The sequence below is a fragment of the Branchiostoma floridae genome, chromosome 2 (assembly GCF_000003815.2).
Source record: "Branchiostoma floridae strain S238N-H82 chromosome 2, Bfl_VNyyK, whole genome shotgun sequence".
Taxonomy (NCBI): domain Eukaryota; kingdom Metazoa; phylum Chordata; class Leptocardii; order Amphioxiformes; family Branchiostomatidae; genus Branchiostoma; species Branchiostoma floridae.
The window spans coordinates 8,601,774-8,621,471 of NC_049980.1; the positions used below are offsets into that span (position 1 = coordinate 8,601,774).

The following is a 19,698-nucleotide window of genomic DNA, read 5'->3' on the forward strand; positions in this document are numbered from 1 at the left end:
TCAGTACACACTAGGCTTGAGCTATGCATGCCATGGCTTCTACGAGTATTGCCTCGCTGCATCTTTGCTTTAATAAAATATGAAGAAAAAAATCGTAATGGCACCATGATAAGGATATAGTCAAGACACAGAGCGAAGGTGTACGTCGAGCATTAAGGTTATCACCATGGCAACGAAAGACCTCACCTGTCATTCTGACTGAGTCCCTTGCTGTCTTCTGTCTGGTCGACCCGTTTGTGAGGAAACCGCAGGTGTCGTCTGCGATGTACCAACACAGGTCCGGCATCTTCCGCGGAATCCTCCATGTTTCCCTTCAGTCAATGTGGAACTCTTTCTTTTACGAGGAGCAAATTTTCCACGCTACACCATTTTACAAGTCGATGTTGTATTTGAAGGCGAGTTCTTCATGTATGGCAGTGTCGGCGTTGCTCTCGTGCTCTATACGAGTATGTTACTCAATACATTATCTCTGGATGGTGTGAGCGAAAGCCACTTGAAGCCCAAGCCATTGAACACGCTATGCTGTCATACGAGCCCTGCAATCCTCACGCAGCATACAGTATAGTAGCGACAGTAATGGAACCGTAGATGCGCTATCAGGAACCGAATGGCACTCCACAGTCGCCCCGCGTGCAACTGACTATCTGTATATCCGCGTGTCCGCCGAGGTGATTTACACCGTAGAGGGGGTATCATTTGTATCAGCTTGGCGCTCCCCCATCCGCGTCCATCCTCTACCGTAGTCAATCATGAGAAAATGGAGCCATGTAAATAGGCTTACACGATACGTTATAATAACGTTATTATGCTAGAGGCGCCACGGTACGAGATGGAATCTTCCGTGGATTATTTTGCGTGTGCATGTGTCTCGTCCGCTGAGGACTTTCCCATAAGAGAGCTAAATGTTGCCATGTCCCGGATTAGGTTAATCTATCTAAGGCTTTCAAGAGGGGTGGACCAAAACTAGAAAATGACAGAAGCAAAGGAAAACGGATATACCTTCTTATGGCAGGTATTATTTCAAAATACAAATGAAGATTTTACCTGACTGATCAAGACGTGAATGCAGTAAAAACAAACAAAACAGACATAAATGTTGTTTCTAACTGTATTGCGCCCCCTAACATTTGAGTGGTCTAATCGGGGTTCCCTTATGAAAATGATGCTGGTTCGGTATTGATCTGTACATGTATGTATGGCTCGTAACATGGTAGCAGTCGTGCCAATCTCTAGGCGCTTATAGAGCAGTAAAATACCTTATTCACTCAAACCTTAGTCGTTGACTGGAAGATTTCTAGGTGAACGAGGGGTATGTGGGGAAACATGTAACATAATGGTATATTAGATTTTGGTTTTGATGTAACCATTAGTATTGAAGAGTAAACAAATAAAAAAATAAGGACAAGATACAAAAAAATACCCCTCCTTCTCTCGATTGCGTTCTGACATTCTACCAATACCAATTCTAGCAAAGACGGTTAAATAAATGCAACGTAATTCCCATGCATGATGAGTATAACATTAGCGCGCTAGCGCTACCGATTTTGTATCCATGAGATGTTTGTAAATTGAGGTCACTCGAATGTTCCACTGATACTAATGTAGGGTAAGGCAGGTTATTCATACATGTATATGGCCAAATACTGATGTAGAATAGCACAATGAAATAGCATCGTGAGAATATGATCCAGTAATGCTGAACCTTTCGTTTTGCAGTCGGCGGAAATGACCGTTACAAAGCGTCTGGTTCCCCATGTGTGCTGTCCCTAGTGCTGAAAAGTAGGTTGACATGGTGTTCTAGGCCAGACTGTGGTAATCAAATTTCTCGCTGTCCAGGGCCGTAACGTAGTCATTGTTAGCACTTACACGATACTTTGGGCTAGTCTTGGAACAGGTGTATATTAACCTCTACATCTGTCTCAAAATCTGTGGGCCGGAGAAAATAATATCCCACAGAATTCGACACCGTAATCGAGCTGCACTACATCACGCTGTCTCTACCAGACTCCTAAAGCTGTTGTTGGGTTGCCAATGTTGAAACTCATAGCCTGGTATCCAGCCGTAATTTAGCTCCCGAGTCTCTTCTCTCCTCTTTGCAATTACAAAGAGGAGAGAAGAGATTCGGGAGCTATATTACGGCTGAATACCAGGCTAGAAACCCATTGGCCGGCTAACTCTTTTCAAATTATAATTATTCTGTTTGACCAATTTGTGGCAAACCAAGGCCGCACGTTGCGCACCCATTCCCACAGAAGGCTTATCACTCGGATGCCCACAAAAAGCATGACTTAGTGAAGCTCGACCACGGTGGTGAAGTCTTCTCTCCAAAAGATTTTGAAACTGAAGTTGAAATCAATTCACGTCTGTTTTGAAGACCACACGAAACTATCCTGTAAGCGTCTTTCCGATGATTAAAAAATATATATTGAAGTGCCAGTAAGTGATACAAGTCACAAGCTACGGACGCAGTTATTGGGTGGTATTGATATAACGTTACATCATATCAAGGAAAATTTTTAGTCCTCATGTAAGCTCAATGTTCTGGTTAAAATTGGCATTGTAAGAGCTTTCAAAGTATTGAGCTTTTCGTCGTCATTCGCATCAGCTACCAAATGTAATTGTCAGTTTGAGTTCTTGATGCTATAAGTCTCTTTTTGTCTAGTCTTATGGCTACAAGCGCTGATAGCCAATTACGGGAGGTTTAGATCTTACCAACAACGCCCTGGCCTAATCCTTGGACCTTATGGTCATTAACGTTAGCTATAGCCCAGCTGGGTTCAAGCATGGTGAGAAGTACACTGGATCAACTAAGGCATCGATGTAGACAGTCATGGAGCGCCCCCTAATGACCAACATTTGTTTTGCACAAACAAAAGGTCGCGAGGGGACAATTTACTAGCCTCTACAAGTCCCGTCTCCGTATTCATTTTCAAGAAGTTGTAAGCGATATATCAGATCATGCTACATGAGGTCTAAAAATTCGGGGTTAAGCTGAACTTGAAAGGTGTCTAATGATGCAAATTAGCCTGTCCTCTTTTCTTTCAGTCTTTCTCGTGACTTATGAGCTCAAACAAAGAAGCATGTTTTCGCAATGTTATAAACATTTCTCCGCAGGAGTACCTTCGCTATTTTAATAGGCCACAGCAATTAGATTCTGTGGATGGCATCAGGCCCTCATTAAGTTTTGCCGGATTTAAAAAAAAGGCAGCCTTGATCGTCGTGTAGAAGCGACAGTAGTGAGGTACATGTAGCCATTATTATTTTATTAGTGATTATTAGTGAAACTAGTTCAGAACTTCTAACATAGTAAAATTGGTACCAATGTGGTTACTATGACTAGTTGTAACCTTCATTAATAATAACAAGGCTTGCCCACACTAAAGTAGTAGTGCACTTCTTGAAATAAAAGACTTGTTGGCTATAATACCATGTGTTGTCGCTTTAACTCATGTTGGAACGCTTCAGCGTCTATATTTTTAAAGTCTAGTCATCTTGTTTTGTTTTGGTTTTACCCAACGTTATATTGTTTTTTTTTTATCCCTCTCTCACTAGATTTTGAGTCTGCAGATGATGGCATTCATAAAATTTACTTTCTGTGGTAATACCCCCCTCACATTAGGCGCGATTCGATCGGACGACGAGTCTACGAGCTCTAATCTACGAGGAGGCATGACCCTGATGCCGACGAAGAAATGGCAGAGTTCCCCCTTCCCGTCAGGGTCATGCCTCGATAATTTAGAGCTCGCAGACTCGTCGTCCGATCGAATCGCGCCTAATGTGAGGGGGGTATGCATCGTGTGCAGAAAGTAGTAATACAGTTTCAGGCACACCGCTCCCTTCTTTTTCTTAGTAATGACAATTTATCAAAATAGGCATAACTTGATTCAACATATGATCGTTGGAAGCCTATTAAACTAATTTCCTAATGACTGTAACGAGCTCGCCGGAGTTAGTGAGTGAGTGAGAAACGTTAAAATGATCTAACATGTTTTGGAAGAATTTATCCGTAATGTTGTCACTGACGCAGTACGAATTCTTTTACTGCCAACGTTAATATTTTTCAATTCACTATTAATTTCAAAGAACGATGATAGATAAAACGCAGTATTAGTTTACTAAATGTGTATATCAAACCTATTTGTTTTGTATATTTTTTTCAACTACCCACGTGCGTATGACCTAATGGTATCGCCCCCAGCACCTCCTGTTTTGCCGGAAGCTACGTCATGAATGTTGATTATGATGTCACTAGTGACCGCCATCTTGGACAGGAGACAGGAAACATAACAAAAGATTGCCAAGATTTCTGACTCACAGTGACGGTTTCACTCACAAGAAACGGTCAGAAAGTTGCGTCCTGCGTTTGTCATATAGTTTTAGACGATGGCGAGCCCTCCCATGAGTGGATCGTTGCGAGCGCTAGCGTTAGAGCTGAAAAATTTGCAAGAAGAACCAGTGGAGGGTTTTAGAGTGAACCTCGTCAATGACGAAAATCTGTATGAATGGCAAGTTGCGATCTTCGGGCCACCCGACACACTCTACGAGGGAGGATACTTTAAGGTAAGAGAAGAAATACAGACTTAAGTCGTAGTTCTACCATAATCTTGTCGGATTTAGAGAGTTTGAGAAAGTTGAAGCTCGAAAATGGCGGAAGGGGAAAAAAATTCCCCTCCGCATTGCATCATCAACATGGCGGAACAAAACAGCTGACGGACAGAACAGGCCGGCCGGCCGTAGAAAGAAAATTTACGTCGGGGCAAAATCTTATATCAAGTTCCCAACGTTACCTAACACACTAGGATAAGTTTGGCCCAACATTTAGTGCCTTTTTATGGTGTATTGACCGTTCCCTGTTTGGATATTTTTCTAACAAGACAACAAGTTTCGGTTAGCTTTTGTTTAAACCAACGTTACTTTATTTCGTCACCAAGTGAATAGCGTAGCTACCAATTGTTTGACATATTTACAAAATATCATGGAACCTTGTCCTTAAGATTGATAAGGCCGTAATGGTAAGACATTCTTGGGTCCACTCAATTGGTACTTGTGTGTAAATATGCTGGGAAGCAAAACAGAGGATGCACACATGCTTGGCTCTTGAGTCTGAGTCTGGTTGCTTGTGTGTGACTCAGTTCCGGAGCTCCTTTCCCCACAGACGTCAACAAAAATAACACCCTGAGTCGCAGGCATATAAGTCAAGACATGTTGTCACTACCAGAGCATTTTGGCATCCACGATTCGTTCTCCCACGGAGCAAATGTTCCTTTCCATTTCTGAAACAACCCAAGCCCAGAAAACACAGATGTCGGGAAGCCGTTAGACTGATGAGATCAGTCAGTAGTATTATTTACAATCTACTGTTATGACTGTTCTACAGAATGAGTGTTGCTAGACTGGTTTTGTAATAATAGGTATGGGTGGGGAAAAGGGTGGTTATTTTGCCATTTATGGACATTTTAAGGAGGCAAATCAACAAATCGATGTATATAAGTTTTGGTTGTCACAGGTGGAGAGTCTTTTGTCTTGCTCCTGTACATTTCCCTCACTGAACAAGCTGTGTGAAAGAGCCTGTGTGTTTGTGTTAGGTTTGGCAGTCTGACTGGATATAAAACACACAAATCTACAGTCTGATGGAAAAATTGCCCCTCGTTAGAACCTACTATCAGCTGCTCGTTATTATTTGCGACGAAAACATGGATGTACGCATCAACGATAACCATCAACGATAACCTGTTATTCATGTAAAATAAGCCCTCATATTACAAAGGTGTCATTTGTATCAAGTAACACACTTATAAATGAACCACAGTTTTTGGTGCTCTTTGTTGATTGAGACTATTGAGCAGTTCTAGAATTTTGTTAGACTAAATAGATTCAGCAGTGAAGCACTGAAGAAGACCCATGAAAAATTATGTTTTGTATGATGAATGTATAAGTGTGTTATTGTGTTGTTTGTGTTACAGCTCAATGGTATATAACATTGTTAGTCTGACTCCTAGATAAACTTATAAAGGAGCAAAATCTGATTATAGATAGTGTGTTTATATGAAGCGAGACAAAAATAGTATATCTGCGTGCTGATATCGTTGAATGGTTGGGTCGAATTTTGTGATAAAAGCCGTAAGATCACAAGATGTTATCAGTGATTTGAGACGTTTCCCATTTGTGTTTTTTAGAATGGGCATTTTTGAGCATTTTTCAGAAATAAAGTAGACATTCAGTAGATGTAGTTCTACAATTATCTCCTGATGATAGCAGGTTTTGATAAAAGGTTGTTTGAAAGGTGCTCCATACCTACTATTCATATGTATGCAATACATTATTGATCAGGTCAACTTATGTATTGTTCATGGTTGAAAGAGTGCCTTAATGCAGGAGAAGTATTGATATCTCATTGTGGATCAGTGCTAACCTAGCTACAGGCATGGCCAGGAAACAAGCACCAGTGGCACCAGGTGTTAGCTGGCATTGTGTGTGGTGGGACAGGGTCCACATTTGTGTGTTCTGTGACCTCGCTTTACTGTAAATGCAGAAAATGTCGCGGTGGTTTAATGTTCGCGGTTTTCACAGTGGCAGCTTCACCGCAAACTAAAAACCGCCGCGAACATTTTTCCATGGCAGTAAGATACATGGTGCTACCCTAAACGTAAAACCACCGCGAAAAGTCCCTTTTCCCGCTACCGCAAAGTTAAGTCCCCACGAACTTAAATGCATTTACAGTAACACATGCAAAGCTAGATACATGGACAGACATTGTTGCATTGCAAGCTACTCTGTGACGGCGGGTAACTTTGTATTGTACTTGTCAGATATGATGAGAGTTCGCATCTGTATCTCCCTTATTTACGTCACGGAACTATGTTACCTACGGTCACTTGTTCTGCATTTCAAAATTTGAATTGATGATATAAACAATGGTTTTCTTGAGAACAGGCACAGTTGAAATACATAGCAAATCCACAAATAATTGACACCAACATATCTAACATATGTTGGTGTCAATTATTTGTGGATTTGCTATGTATTTTGAAAGAGTTAAAAGATAAGACAATGGGAGCATATGTCCGTTACAAAATTTTCTTTCTTTAGTTTTCAGGACTTCGGGACATACACATTCAATAATGTATAGACCTAATTGAACGTCTTGCCTTGTGGTAAATTTGATACCACGACGTTATATTTTCTCACAATGTACTACACAGTATCAATTGAAGCTCTTCCCACCCTAGTGACTTGATAAAAGCTAAATGGTACTAAAAGCCACACGGACAACTCTCGCTTATAATTTGGTAACATCGAATAGACTGCAGATCTTTTTGAGTCTCCCCTGTGCCGCCCTTTCCTTTCCTAATTCAGTTACGACAAGAAACCTCCTTGGTTACGACCAGTGTTTCCGCCAGACCTCAGCTGGGAGACCGTCCACCTTGGGGCGCGAAAACCGCGAAAATTAAATTTAATCGCAAAACCGCGAACATTAAATTCAATTGTAAAACCGCGAAAATTAAATTTAATTGTAAAATCGCGAAAATTAAAGTTAATGGTTAACTGTCGCAAGAAAAAACAAAACAACTAACGTCCGATTAAGTTCAGTGCCGAAGTGTTATGATCTGTGCCGCGTACCGGTATGCCGCACCGAACGGGTACTACGACTTTTAAAAAGTTCTAGAAACGGTTCTTGGACTTTCAAAAAAGAAATAGCATTTGTATATATTCTCGTTTATGTTGTAGTATACTTATAAATCATCTAAAACCTTCCATAGATCGAGAAATTTGCGTTCAGAAATGACGAAAAACATCGTCTATCGGCGACAGTAAGCGTAATGGCGGCCGAAATCCCGCAATCTCACGTGGTGACTTCTCGCGAGATCTGGGAAAGCTAGCGACGTCACGGGAAAGTAGCGCTGTGATTGGCTAGGATACACAACAGCTACTGACCGCCATTTTTGATGCGTATTTATCCCGAAAATTTCTGCCGTTTTCGGAGATTTGCGGGCTCAAAACTCATATAAAAAGGAACCAAAGTTATACTTGATGTTTTTTACGTCCATCACCTCTTATGTGAACATTTTATTTTTCCGCTGTGTTGCCGATAACGAACTTGAAAGAGATCGGGGATTTCCCGTGCCAAGCACCCGGTGGGCACATGTTTCTGATCATCGTGTTTTGTTTTGTTTACGATGATTGATGATGAAAACAGAGACTAAAGTTTTTAATATCTAGACAAAGTTAGTGTGTTTAGCTTCAATACAAAACACAAAACTGCGGTTTACATTTATCGACTTTGTACAGATTTCTCGGCAAAATGTGGGTCGCATTTTTTTATGAGGACGGCCTCTGTTTGCGTTCAAGCCGTCCAAAACGAAATGAGACCGTCAATGGACGGGTGGACGCCCCTCTGGCGGAAACACTGGTTACGACTACCTTGACACAGCTCGGGTCACGTCCCCAGGCCATGTTGATATTGAGTGGTCAGTGCTGGGCTAGACTGGCCTTGTCCCTGTCTTTAAGTTAAAGATGCCACCCAAGGCCAGGTTCTTTGAAGTTTGAGTCAGGATTTCTACTGTTTTATATTACTAGTAGTATTGCACTGGAATGAATCTAGAAAGGCTATCTGGGGTCAATCTGTTATAACTATAGAGATTTATTTGCCTTTCAGCTTATTCTGTTATAGCTTGTTTTTCATAAGTCTTACATAACCAAGCAATACTATATGATAGATATAGGGTATAGGGTAATTTTCTAAAAAAAATGAAGATTTGAGATGCGGATTTGGTGCAAAAATATTTCAAGAGGATATTCTATGTTGTCACTTCCTGCATCAAATTATTGACTTGACAATAAATTATGAATCATTTGTCTGTCTCTGATGTGGGTAATTCTCTAAAAAAAAGATTTGAGATATGGATTTGATGTAAAAATGTTATAAGACTTATTAGGAGGATATTCTATGTAGTCATTTCCAGCATCAAATTATTGATGTGACAATGAATTATGAATCATGTATCTGTCTCTGATGTGGTTCAGAGCGAAGTAACCCCACCCTTGCGTGTAAGGTCAGACCACTTTCTTACGTTACCACAGGATGTATGTAGGAAGTTAGCACAGGGCTGTATTTACATGGAGTTGATTTGGGTTGACCTCCAGGAGGTAACATGACCAGAAACAATGAAAACACCAGGAGAAAGGGACAAATAACCTTTGTTTGAACCCATTCTGGAACAGAATAACCCAAGAATAATGTCACATATGTTATATATATATATAGCAAATTGTAAACTAGATACCAAAACTGGAAGTTCCCCTGTAGTACCGTAACAAGCTGCTTGGTGCCTAGAATGAATTACATGGAGGTCTCATCAAGACCTACCCATATACCAAATATCAAGACCATCTATTCATGCCTTCTCGAGTTCTGCTGTTCACCCATGTAGTGATGTACAGACATACAGGTATACAAATGCTACCAAATTCATAATTTTCTTGGCGACGCTAATAAAGTTAAAATGGCAACACAAAGAAATCATTTACAGTATTGTAAACAAAAGAGCCACATTGGATTCTTGAGTAAATGTTTGTTTAAAGTGTTGATCTTTTCAAGTCTCCATGCCATAATTCAGAAACAAATTACATAGATGTATTTATCTACAGCACAGTTTGTTAACTGTGAATATCACAACTGGCCTCAGTATTCCATTGTTAACATTGGTATTATTGTTCAGCAAGGTTCTCACTGGCATTGAAAATACGATATATATAGTATATGGAAGACACTTTGCTGCTCTCAGAGCGCATCTCATGTAGTTTAATTTTCTGGTATGGTTGTTACCAATTGATGAATAGGTCTTGCTTCACAATCACAATCCAGCTGAATGCAAGCCGAAAATACCCGCCTGCAGCCTTGGATGGTTGCAGAAAGTCGTTAAGATCGCAGAAAAAAATATAAGAATATACGACTCGCCACTCAAAATTGTAGATTTGTTATTATGAGTCACATGTCGAATGACACAAGAAGAAAAGAATTTCAAGTCTGAAAATGCCTAGTGCTGCTTCACTATATGGTGATTTGAATGTGTAGACCTTGAAGAGACGGAGACATACATGTATGCCCACTTCAGTATTAGTGATAAGGGAAGAGGGATTGAAGAGGGACCCAAGAGGGATTTCTGGGCTTCCACATGATAACCTTGTCCTAGGATTTGGTTTTAAAGTGGAATGAATAACTAAGCGGTTAGCCAACACAGAAAGTTGGAACAAACGAGTGTTACCTGACTGACTATCAACTTTAACCTTATTTAATGTGCAGAGTGCAGACTACATACAGAGCAAATTTTACACACAGGTGCACAGGGGTTAAATCTTGGGTCACAAAAGCAGGAAATAGCAGAGGCTTTGAGAAGAGGCTTGCGCCCTTTGAGAAGAGCCCTTGACTTTGTTGGCTGCATAGTGATGTACATGTTATTGTAGTGTTCCAGGAAAAAGATATGTTGAAATTCATGTAGTCACTGCAGCTTAGTTTGTCCCTGACCTGGACTCGTGGACAATAGAAGGATGGTAAACTAAAAAAGTACTTTTGAAAAAGTTACCCTTGTCACCTCAAGTTTTTATCGGTTGCTAATTGAACAGTATATTATTGCATTTCATATATTTGTATTCCATATATCTGTCTTAAAAGGAAAATGTGAGCTTTGCACAAATATTCCCCACTGTAAGGGATTTGCGTGAGGGCTTTGTTGTTCTATGAAAGTTAGATGACAGAGGGATACGCATGACCTTTGTAATGTTAGCGTATACTCGTACCTGAGTGCGTATGACATGCCACACGATACTATTTTTGCAACCATATATGGTCAGGTTAATTCAACGTCAGTACGTCACACGGCTCGACTTAGCTCGCCCTGCGAAAGCCTTGATAGTGTTTACATAGGTAGGTGAGGTCATTGCAGCAAGGTGTTTGTTACCTTCACTAAGAAGGTCATAAATGTTTTTGGTAGTATTTTGGCGTGTGCATGCGTGTGTGTGGCTAACATAAGAAGACCTGGATGGATTGTGTTGATAGTAGCTAGGTCTTGATGCGACTCTAAAATGATAAGAGTTTGGGCTCCTAGCAGCTTGTTACAGCACTGCAACTTGGAACTTGTGGTTTTGATATCTTGTCTATACTATTTTGCTAGGGTGTAGACTTCATATATTTCAGCCTGCTAAATGACACATCTGCTTATTGTTATAGCAGGTTGAGTAAGTATTTGTGGATCATCCAGTTGATGTTACCATCAGCATGCATGTCACAGCTGGTCTATACTCATGACAGTACTAGTGTTTATTTGGAGCAGTTAAACAGAATGTTATACTTATAGGTCATGTATTTTGTTGTCATGCAGCCAAATTGTGTCAGGTGATACATTACAGGCATTATGGAAAGCATGAGTCAATAGTTCACATTGACAATTAATGTTGAAATTAGTATGCAGGACTTGAAATTCATGTTTTAAAAGTGTATGTATATGAGCTCTATGTAAGTATCAAGTCTATTCTAGGTGCGCCGGTGTGCCCACAATATGGTGCACAGTTCACATGCTGTACCCAGTATTTTGAGCCCTGATAATATATGCATTTTGATTTTGCAAATTTTACTTTTGCCTGTCCACTACAGTAACACTATTAGTATGTTTGATACAGTTAACATTATGATGTATGGGTTCAATTTGTGTTTTGATCTTATGAAATAAGCTGACAGGTACCTGCAAAAGATGCAGGTTCAAAGATCTAACACGATAAGAGAAACCCTCTGTCTTTGGGGGAGGGAGTAACTCAATTGTGTACTGATAATAATGCACTCTACATAATTAATCATACTGGCTTTAGATGGTTCAGCTGTAGTGATTTGCACCTGAATGGACTGCACCTGTCTACTGAAGGGTTGGTGGGAGCTGCACCTGTTCTCTCTGTGTGTATGGGATATGGGGTGTTTAAACACCACAAACAACCACCAAGAACCACAATTAGGTCTAAGGCCCAGGAAAAAAAAGTTGTGTCCTCTGTTTCAGTCCTGAAAAAAATAGGGTCTACTACTCTAGTTCACTTCTTTAATACAGGAATGAATGCCTTGTAAGTTGTGATACCACGTTTTGTCACTTCAACTCAGAGATTGTCTTCTTTTTTTTCAAACCTTTTATTTTTTTTAGACTTTTAGCCTTTTTTTAGAGAATATTAGCAACATATTTGCCCTGTATTATATCTGTGTCGTTAGAGCAAGACGGTAACTGGGTAAAAGTGTTCTATTTGTAACGTTTGAAGTTGGTCTGCTCAGAAGCTGTGCAAATTATATTTGATGTGTAGTGGACCAATGAGAATTGTGCACTGTGTGCACAGCACATAAAAGCTCCGAAGCACACTGAGTGAACCCGAAGTGCCTGTGCTCAACTGTGCATGGCTGAATGAATCAAGATGCCGTTTTCTAAGTCGGGGCATGTTTGGTTCGGAAGGTCTTGACAAATTGGTCCGAAAATCTTGTAACGGTCGGAAACCAAATTTGATTTTTGCTCGGGCAAATTTCTTTGATGGGAATTTTCATTAGTGTTGGTTTTGTAACCGTTTTAAGTAATTGTCCATTCCACAAGTGTCATTGCTTCATTGCATTGCAATGATTTAGTCTGATTTTCTGTTGAAAAAAAACAACAAACATTATAGTGCTACATGTAGCTTCAAAATGAGCCATACAAGTACTGTATATATATATTGCCATAAGCACTAATGGTTAGTGTTGTGTAAACTCAGGATCACTGGTCCAGAGGTTCAGGTTTTGGTCTGGACTTTAAACTCCAGACCTAAACCCACCTGAGTTTCATGATGTAGCATTAAATTTTACACGCAATTTAAAAAAACGTGCATACTAAACCATATAAAGTCAGTAGTAAATATAAATGTTCAGTAATAAACACAATATCAACAAATTAGTTTTTTCCAACACGCATTTCACGATCTATCATAATGGAAGGTTTATGTCAAACAAAAAGGAGAATATGAACTAGAAAGTTTTTTTTGCAATTTAAAAACTTTTTTCACTGAACCTAAACATTTTCTGAGTCTAGTTCCTATTCTGTGCACAGATATACATCACTAGCAGTGATATTGGTAGTTAATTTCAGTGCAGAATTCGGTGGAAGCTATTCGTTATCGATCTTTATTCCCCGCCCTAACTGCCATGAATGGACTACATGTTCATCACGGCTGATAAACGACATCTGCACAGCCTGTAATCGTGGCAGTGACCTTGCTTTGTGATTGAGTCTACATGGGCAAGAGCACGGCTTACGTTTCTCAGTATAAATCAGCTGCGTAAAGGTTCCTTTCTTCAATACACGTCCGCACGAATACTATTATAGTGACAGTTAAAATCCTTGAACTTTCTTTTTTGGGAAACGGTCAAAAATTGATGTGTGCACGGATGTCATTCATGTGATAGAATCTATATGGCCTAATAATAAGAGAATAATCATTGATTTGTATCCAGTGCCTTATGGTCAGATTTGCTCTCTTGGCCATTGACCCCCGATGGAAGCATCGATCATAACAAAAACTGTTGTTGCAGATATGAAAAGTGATCCTTCGGATTGCCTTGTCCTTGGAAGTAATAAGGCTAAATGCACCAGAGATACTATTACTGGTATCAAAGGTGACAAGAGTCAGAGACTGGTAACTCTATACGGAGAATGTTTAAAAAAAAGTTAATGACCTTTCTGTTGCCATGGGAACAGCGAGACCTTGTGAGGTCAGCAGCATTTTGATGAAATATTGATATAACGTCTGGGTTGTATTGCAGTTGCAATATTGATCATGCCACCTGGTGTGGGAACGGTCCAGGTCCCATGTCAGGGCAGTATGCACTCGTGCACGGGGTTTACTTGGGCCGTGTTGATTGGATTATATGGATGACATCCTCTAGGAACCCCAAAACTAGGAACCCCAAAACTGAGCATGCAAAAAAAAGGGTTACCCTCATTGTATGAAATCTAAGTAGCCAGGAAGGTTGAAGAAATGACTTAACACTGGAGTATACAGAACAACAGACTCTTCATTTTTGTTCTTTCACAGCTTCTCCTTTGGATTTGACTTTGGGATTCAGCGACTTAATCATCCATTTTTTAATATGCACTTATTCGCATATTTCTGCTCATTTTGCTGCTGCTTTGCACGTTGTACAGTATGAGTGAAAGCTTTTGGGAAGAGATGAAAATTGATGTTTGCGTGGATGTCATCCATATAATCAAATCAACATGGCCTTACCTGGCCTACCAGGGCTCGAAATATGCACCCAGGTGAACCCAAAATTGGAGCTGTGCACCCAATTATTTTCTGTGGGTGCACTGGTGCACCCAAATATTTTCTTAGGTTTATGTATGTAAAGATATCAAAGTATACTAGTATACATCATATTCTTGACATCTAAGTTAGAAAGATGATGGAAATGTCTGTCATGGTACTTGTTTAAGAATTTGATAGCTTGTAACTAAGTTTTATTATTATGTTATTACTTAGATTTAAGTGGTGCACCCAAATGTTTTTAGTGCAACCAATTTTTTAAGCTGGGTGCACCAGTGCATCTAATCCCAAAAATTAATTTTGAGCCCTGCCTACACACCATTAAAACACTGGGGCCTTGCTAGGTGCTTAGCAGCTAACATAAGTCCAGGGTGGAGGAAAGTAGCAATTAACAGAGGAGGAATGTTAAGTGCCTACCCTGTAGGACTTGTACAAGTGTTGTGAATATATTGCCATTTGCCGGTGACGGTAAGCAGTACTTCATGGCTACGTTGGTATTTTGTGTGCTGGTTAAAGTATTAGTTATTTATAAAATTATTCTGCATATTGGGCTGTCACCATAGGAATATTATACATAAATATTACCAATTGAAGTATATGTAATAAGATAAATCTTCAATGAAAAGTGCTGATTTTGTGTTTTAGCATGATTGTACTTTGGTTTCTGTATCTGTATAGTCTGTATTTACTATTTACATAGCCACCCTACGGCATAACACATAACAGCTTTGCAGGCACACAGAGTGGCAGCAGCTGGTTACATTACACTGGACAACCTGTCACACCTTTGCATACAACTTTACAAGGTATATAGTTGTAAGCTAATGAGGATGCCCCTATATGATACCAGAGGGAGAACGATTCCACTCTACACCATTTCTAGGGAAAATCAAATTTGTGTGACAAGTAATGGTACACTTACTAAACATACATGTATCATCTGGAGGCTTGAAACCAAATTTGTGTTCTTGTTGTTTTCCCTAGGCTGTGATGAAGTTTCCACAGGACTACCCCTACTCACCCCCCACTTTCCGCTTCACAACAAAGATGTGGCACCCTAACATATATGAGGTAAGTCTGATAGTACTTGTGTTGTAAATTCTTACAATTTACTTGTGTTCAGCCGGACAGAGTATGGAAGTTGAACACACGCCACTACCAGTGGACTAGCCCCCTGCTGTAGTGATTGCACAAAGTTGTGTAGCCCAGGGCTACTGAAACGGAGATGGGCGCTGCCCTATGCGCCATCAGGTGTGGGAAGGAACTTTGACTTTGACTTTGACAACCAGACACCCCAACACAAGGGTACCGGTACAGAAAATTCAGGTCCAGGTCTGGTTCAGGTCCAGAGGATCAGGTCCGGACCTGAACCTGGACCTCATTATCTGTGAAAACTTGTAAATGGACAAAACAACAGGTCCATTTCAGTACAAAGGAATCTGTTTAGTGGAGTGTCCAACTCCCACTGGAGTTTTCAAACCCTATCATGATGTAGACAACATTAACTGCTTGACCAAGTTTGACTGTAGAAACTTGGTAATATAATTTGTTCATTTTCTATTCGGTCCAAGATCCGGTTTACTGATTTTTTCAGGTTCGTTTTTTTTTTCAAACCTGTCCAACGAGAAAAAAATGAGAAGTCAACATTTTAATCAATTAAGACAAAAATGAGTGAAGACTAAAATGACAGATTAAAATCTTAAGCTGGGAAATCACCTTTAGATAAGCACTCTTTATAACTTATTGACAAGAGCATTTGTCTGTGGGTAGGAGTTTGATTGACAGATGTCTGTCACCATGTTGTACAGAATGGAGATGTGTGCATTTGTCTGTGAGTTGGAGTTTGATTGACAGATGTCTGCCCATGTTGTACAGAATGGAGATGTGTGTATTTGTCTGTGGGTTGGAGTTTGATTGACAGATGTCTGTCCATGTTGTACAGAATGGAGATGTGTGCATCTCGATCCTCCATCCGCCTGTGGATGACCCCCAGAGCGGAGAGCTGCCGTCAGAGCGGTGGAACCCAACACAGAATGTCAGGTACCTGTCAATATAGTGTCATGTACAGCTGTTTGTCCCTTTAGATGGCTTCAAGTGTGTGCACAAAATTATTCATGTTTCATTCAAAATGTATTTATGCTAAGTCCACTGTTAGTTGAATGTATTTCTATTTAAGTTGATCTATTGTTTGACTTTCAGTATTTTAAAAATTTTTATCAACTTTTTTTTTTTGACAAACGTAAACTTTGACTTTGATTTGATTGTTATTTAGTTCTACTGATTTACAGTTGTATTCATTTTTTAATCAAAATTTATGATGCTATATTATGTTCTTTTCTCTTCAGTTATTCTATTTTTGGGTTCAGGAATCCTTGAAAACTGCCAACAAGCAAAATGCATCTCCTGGTTATATGATTGAACTGAAATAAACATACAGCATGTAAAGTGCCTAAAAAGTTGTGCTAGATATTCCCAATCTTCAGATATAGCAAGTAGTATTATTTTTTTTCAGAACGATTTTAATGAGTGTAATATCGCTGCTGAACGAGCCCAACACATACTCCCCGGCTAACGTGGACGCATCAGTCATGTTCCGCAAGTGGAGGGAAAGTTCTGGCAAAGACAAGGAGTACGAAAACATTATCAGGTACGCTTCTCTTCGGTTTTCTGTGATCAAAATCTGTGTCTGAACATGTTGTGCAGTGTCCAAAATTCATTTTTGTGAATAGATGCACTGGTACACCAAACCTAAAAATCTAGGTGGGTTAAGAGATTTTTGGACGAGGGCACTGATTGATCCCTACACATGAGCGAATAAAAGAAGGGGTTTAAGCGCTCATTCAAACAGGCCTTCCAACACCCAAAACGCCTTTCGTCCGCTTGGTGTTAGAACTCCTGTTTGGCCAAGTGGTCTATGAACCATTCCTTAATTTGCTCATTAACTGATTAATTAAAGGTTTGGAACAAACTACTACCCAGCTGGTACCCAGGCTAAAAATAAGCATATTATTTATTAAGAAATGATTGTCCTACAGTAACCTGCCTGCTCCTGAAATAACCCCCACCTGTCAACTCAGTGTTTTTGAAGGCCCCTTGGTGGGTTGTTATTGAAAGGCCTGGTTCCCTTACATACCCTGGAGCTACCAACACAGCTGCTAATGGTTGTACTTATCCATGTGATGATCAAGCAATTACTGTAATCAGAATGAATGATGATGAATAAATGATAATTTCTAATCTTAGTAGATTTGATGAATTGTTCTCACTAGAGAAATGTACATGTAGCTTGGTAGCCATTCTGTTATAAGGTCTTTGTTTATGATAACGTTAGTATTGACGAATATTTTTGATTCAATGTATACAACTGGATTAAAAATATGGAAAAATACTAGATATTTAAATCTCTATTTGACATCTTTCATCAGTGTGCAAAAGTTAATGTTTACTGAGACTTAACAAACAAGATGTTCTAAATAGTGTTCTAGATACACAAATACAGGTATCAAACAAGATGTTCCAAACATTGTTCTAAATAAGCAAAACAGGTAACTAACAAGATGTTCTAAATAGTGTTCTAAATCAACAAATACAGGTAAGAAACAAGATGTTCTAAATAGTGTTCTGAATAAACAAATACAGGTGACAGACAAGATGTTCTAAATAGTGTTCTAAATAAACAAATGCAAGTAACAAAATATTCTAGATAGTGTTCTAAATAAACAAATACAGGTAACAAACAAGATGTTCTAAATAGTGTTCTAAATCAACAAATACAGGTAACAAACAAGATGTTCTAAATAGTGTTCTAAATCAACAAATACAGGTAACAAACAAGATGTTCTAAATAGTGTTCTAAATAAACCAATCCAGGTAACTAACAAGATGTTCTAAATAGTGTTCTGAATAAACCAATCCAGGTAACTAACAAGATGTTCTAAATAGTGTTCTAAATAAACAAATGCAGGTAACAAACAAGATGTTCTAAATAGTGTTCTGAATAAACAAATACAGGTAACTAACAAGATGTTCTAAATAGTGTTCTGAATAAACCAATCCAGGTAACTAACAAGATGTTCTAAATAGTGTTCTAAATAAACAAATGCAGGTAACAAACAAGATGTTCTAAATAGTGTTCTGAATAAACAAATACAGGTAACTAACAAGATGTTCTAAATAGTGTTCTGAATAAACCAATCCAGGTAACTAACAAGATGTTCTAAATAGTGTTCTAAATAAACAAATACAGGTAACAAACAAGATGTTCCAAACATTGTTTTAAATAAGCAAATACAGGTAACTAACAAGATGTTCTAAATAGTGTTCTAAATAAACAAATACAGGTAACAAACAAGATGTTCCAAACATTGTTTTAAATAAGCAAATACAGGTAACTAGCAGTTTGTTCCAAACATTGTTCTAAATAAGGAAACACTGGTAACTGCCAAGAAGGTGTTCTTTTAAGTTTTATACAAGCCAAGGGAAAATTATATTATATTTATACAATAAAGTTAAACTTAAAGACACTATAAAGCATTGTTTCAAGTGCTGGAAAGTTTGAATGCTTTTGCTGGAAAGAAAAGAATCTACAACATATGCCAAAAAGCAGATACTCAAGCAACTGGATATGATTTTGGATGGTGGATACCATCTGAAAAGTCTGACCATTTCCAAAATCATAATAATTATCCAGTTGCTTAAATAACTGCTTTTTTGGCATATGAATGAATGAATGGTTTTATTCGATTAATGTGATCCATGAAAAAGTATATGGCACAGGCTGAATTGCATACTTTTACAATTAACATATTAATTGGCTTAGGCAAATACAGCTCGAAAATACAGCGGAATTATAACTTGTAAGTTTGTATTTTTAAAATCGACAATAGACGCTATTTTAAAACAGATAGGTTCAGCGTTAAACCGATGAGGTAGTTTTGACATGCACAATGCGTGGCTACAAATAGCTTACAGCATGTAACATGTTCAATATATGGCATAGAGTCCATTCAGCAGGTTGGTCATGTAAGGAAAAGGACTGATCTTATTATCTGGATGTCCAACCTTCATTGACGAATCAACAAGTTATAATATTATCTAATGTAGCAACCCTCTCCTCTTGTCCACCCGCCCCAGGAAACAAACCAACGCCACGAAAGAAGAGGCAGAGAAGGACGGAGTGAAGGTCCCCACCACACTGGCAGACTACTGCATCAAAACCAAGCCCAAGACTTCCCACTCCTCTATGGACATGGCTGATTTCTATGATGATGATTATGACGATGGTGACATGGACGATGAGGATGATGATGATTTCTATGAGGACGATGATGATGATTCAGGGAACGGTGGAGAAGGGTCGTGATATGCAACTGTCGTCAC

The 19,698-nt window shown here is 39.1% G+C and overlaps 2 protein-coding genes across 2 annotated transcripts in view; one reads left to right on the plus strand and one right to left on the minus strand.

The window, feature by feature from the left end:
• The window catches only part of LOC118432719, a 25,237-nt gene extending 24,801 nt beyond the window's left edge, over positions 1–436 (minus strand). Inside the window, exon 1 of the mRNA XM_035844333.1 lies at positions 187–436. Coding sequence (XP_035700226.1) covers positions 187–305 — 119 coding nt within the window. The 5' untranslated portion in view covers positions 306–436. The remainder of the gene's footprint in view (positions 1–186) is intronic.
• A 3,796-nt stretch (positions 437–4,232) lies between these two features.
• Positions 4,233–19,698, plus strand: part of LOC118410040 (ubiquitin-conjugating enzyme E2 R2-like) — a gene marked incomplete in the record, with an annotated part of 17,770 nt that continues 2,304 nt past the window's right edge. Inside the window, 5 exon segments of the mRNA XM_035811509.1 lie at positions 4,233–4,560; positions 15,304–15,390; positions 16,262–16,359; positions 16,832–16,966; positions 19,453–19,698. Coding sequence (XP_035667402.1) covers positions 4,384–4,560; positions 15,304–15,390; positions 16,262–16,359; positions 16,832–16,966; positions 19,453–19,681 — 726 coding nt within the window.